Source organism: Myotis brandtii, unplaced genomic scaffold (genome assembly GCF_000412655.1).
Source record: "Myotis brandtii unplaced genomic scaffold, ASM41265v1 scaffold915, whole genome shotgun sequence".
In the NCBI taxonomy this organism is placed as follows: Eukaryota; Metazoa; Chordata; class Mammalia; order Chiroptera; family Vespertilionidae; genus Myotis; species Myotis brandtii.
Window position 1 is genome coordinate 1,097,282 of NW_005371769.1, and position 630 is coordinate 1,097,911.

Genomic DNA, 630 nt, shown 5'->3' on the forward strand with positions numbered 1-630 from the left:
CTATGCCCTGACCCCATCTCTGCCTTCCTTCTGGGAGGGAGCAGGCTGATTCCCCAGATGGATGTCTGAGGCAGGGGATCAGGCCAGACCCCCTCCCACCAAGACAGGCACCCCAGCCCCTTCGCGAGCAATGCCCACCTGAAGGTCAGTAGCGCCTTCGGGGAGGACCCCTGGGTGACCCTGGAACGAGATGGCTGACTGTGACACTGCCAACCCACCTTCCCCCCTCCCCATCCTCACCACTCAGGGACCACTGGGGGCCTTGGGCCCTCATCCCTCCTGTGGTCAGAGCCGAGTGCTACTGGCCCATCTGCAGGGCATGTGACCAGGACAGAAGCCCTGACCATCCCCACCCTCTGCTCGGCCCCTGACCCAGTCGGGGAGGGGTGTGGTACAGATCTTGGGTGAGGGCCAGGGGAGGGGTGCTTGGGGACAGAGGACCAAGCCCACCATGCAGTCACCCAGAGCCCCTGCCCGGTACTCACAGGGGGTCCAGGAGGTCCCGGAGGGCCAGGCAGGCCTGGGAGTCCAGAGGGTCCCTGGGGGATGTTATGACTTAGGTGCACAGGCCCAGCCCCCACCTGAGGTGAGGGGACCAGCTACTTCCAGAGAGAAGCCTCTTGGATTGTG

The 630-nt window shown here is 64.8% G+C and overlaps 1 protein-coding gene across 1 annotated transcript in view; it reads right to left on the minus strand.

Moving 5' to 3' along the window:
• COL9A3 (collagen, type IX, alpha 3) overlaps window positions 1-630 on the minus strand; it is a 23,239-nt gene that overhangs the window by 17,621 nt on the left and 4,988 nt on the right. Inside the window, exons 9-10 of the mRNA XM_005885575.2 lie at window positions 486-539; window positions 139-180 (exon numbers count right to left, since the gene is read on the minus strand). Coding sequence (XP_005885637.1) covers window positions 139-180; window positions 486-539 — 96 coding nt within the window. The remainder of the gene's footprint in view (window positions 1-138; window positions 181-485; window positions 540-630) is intronic.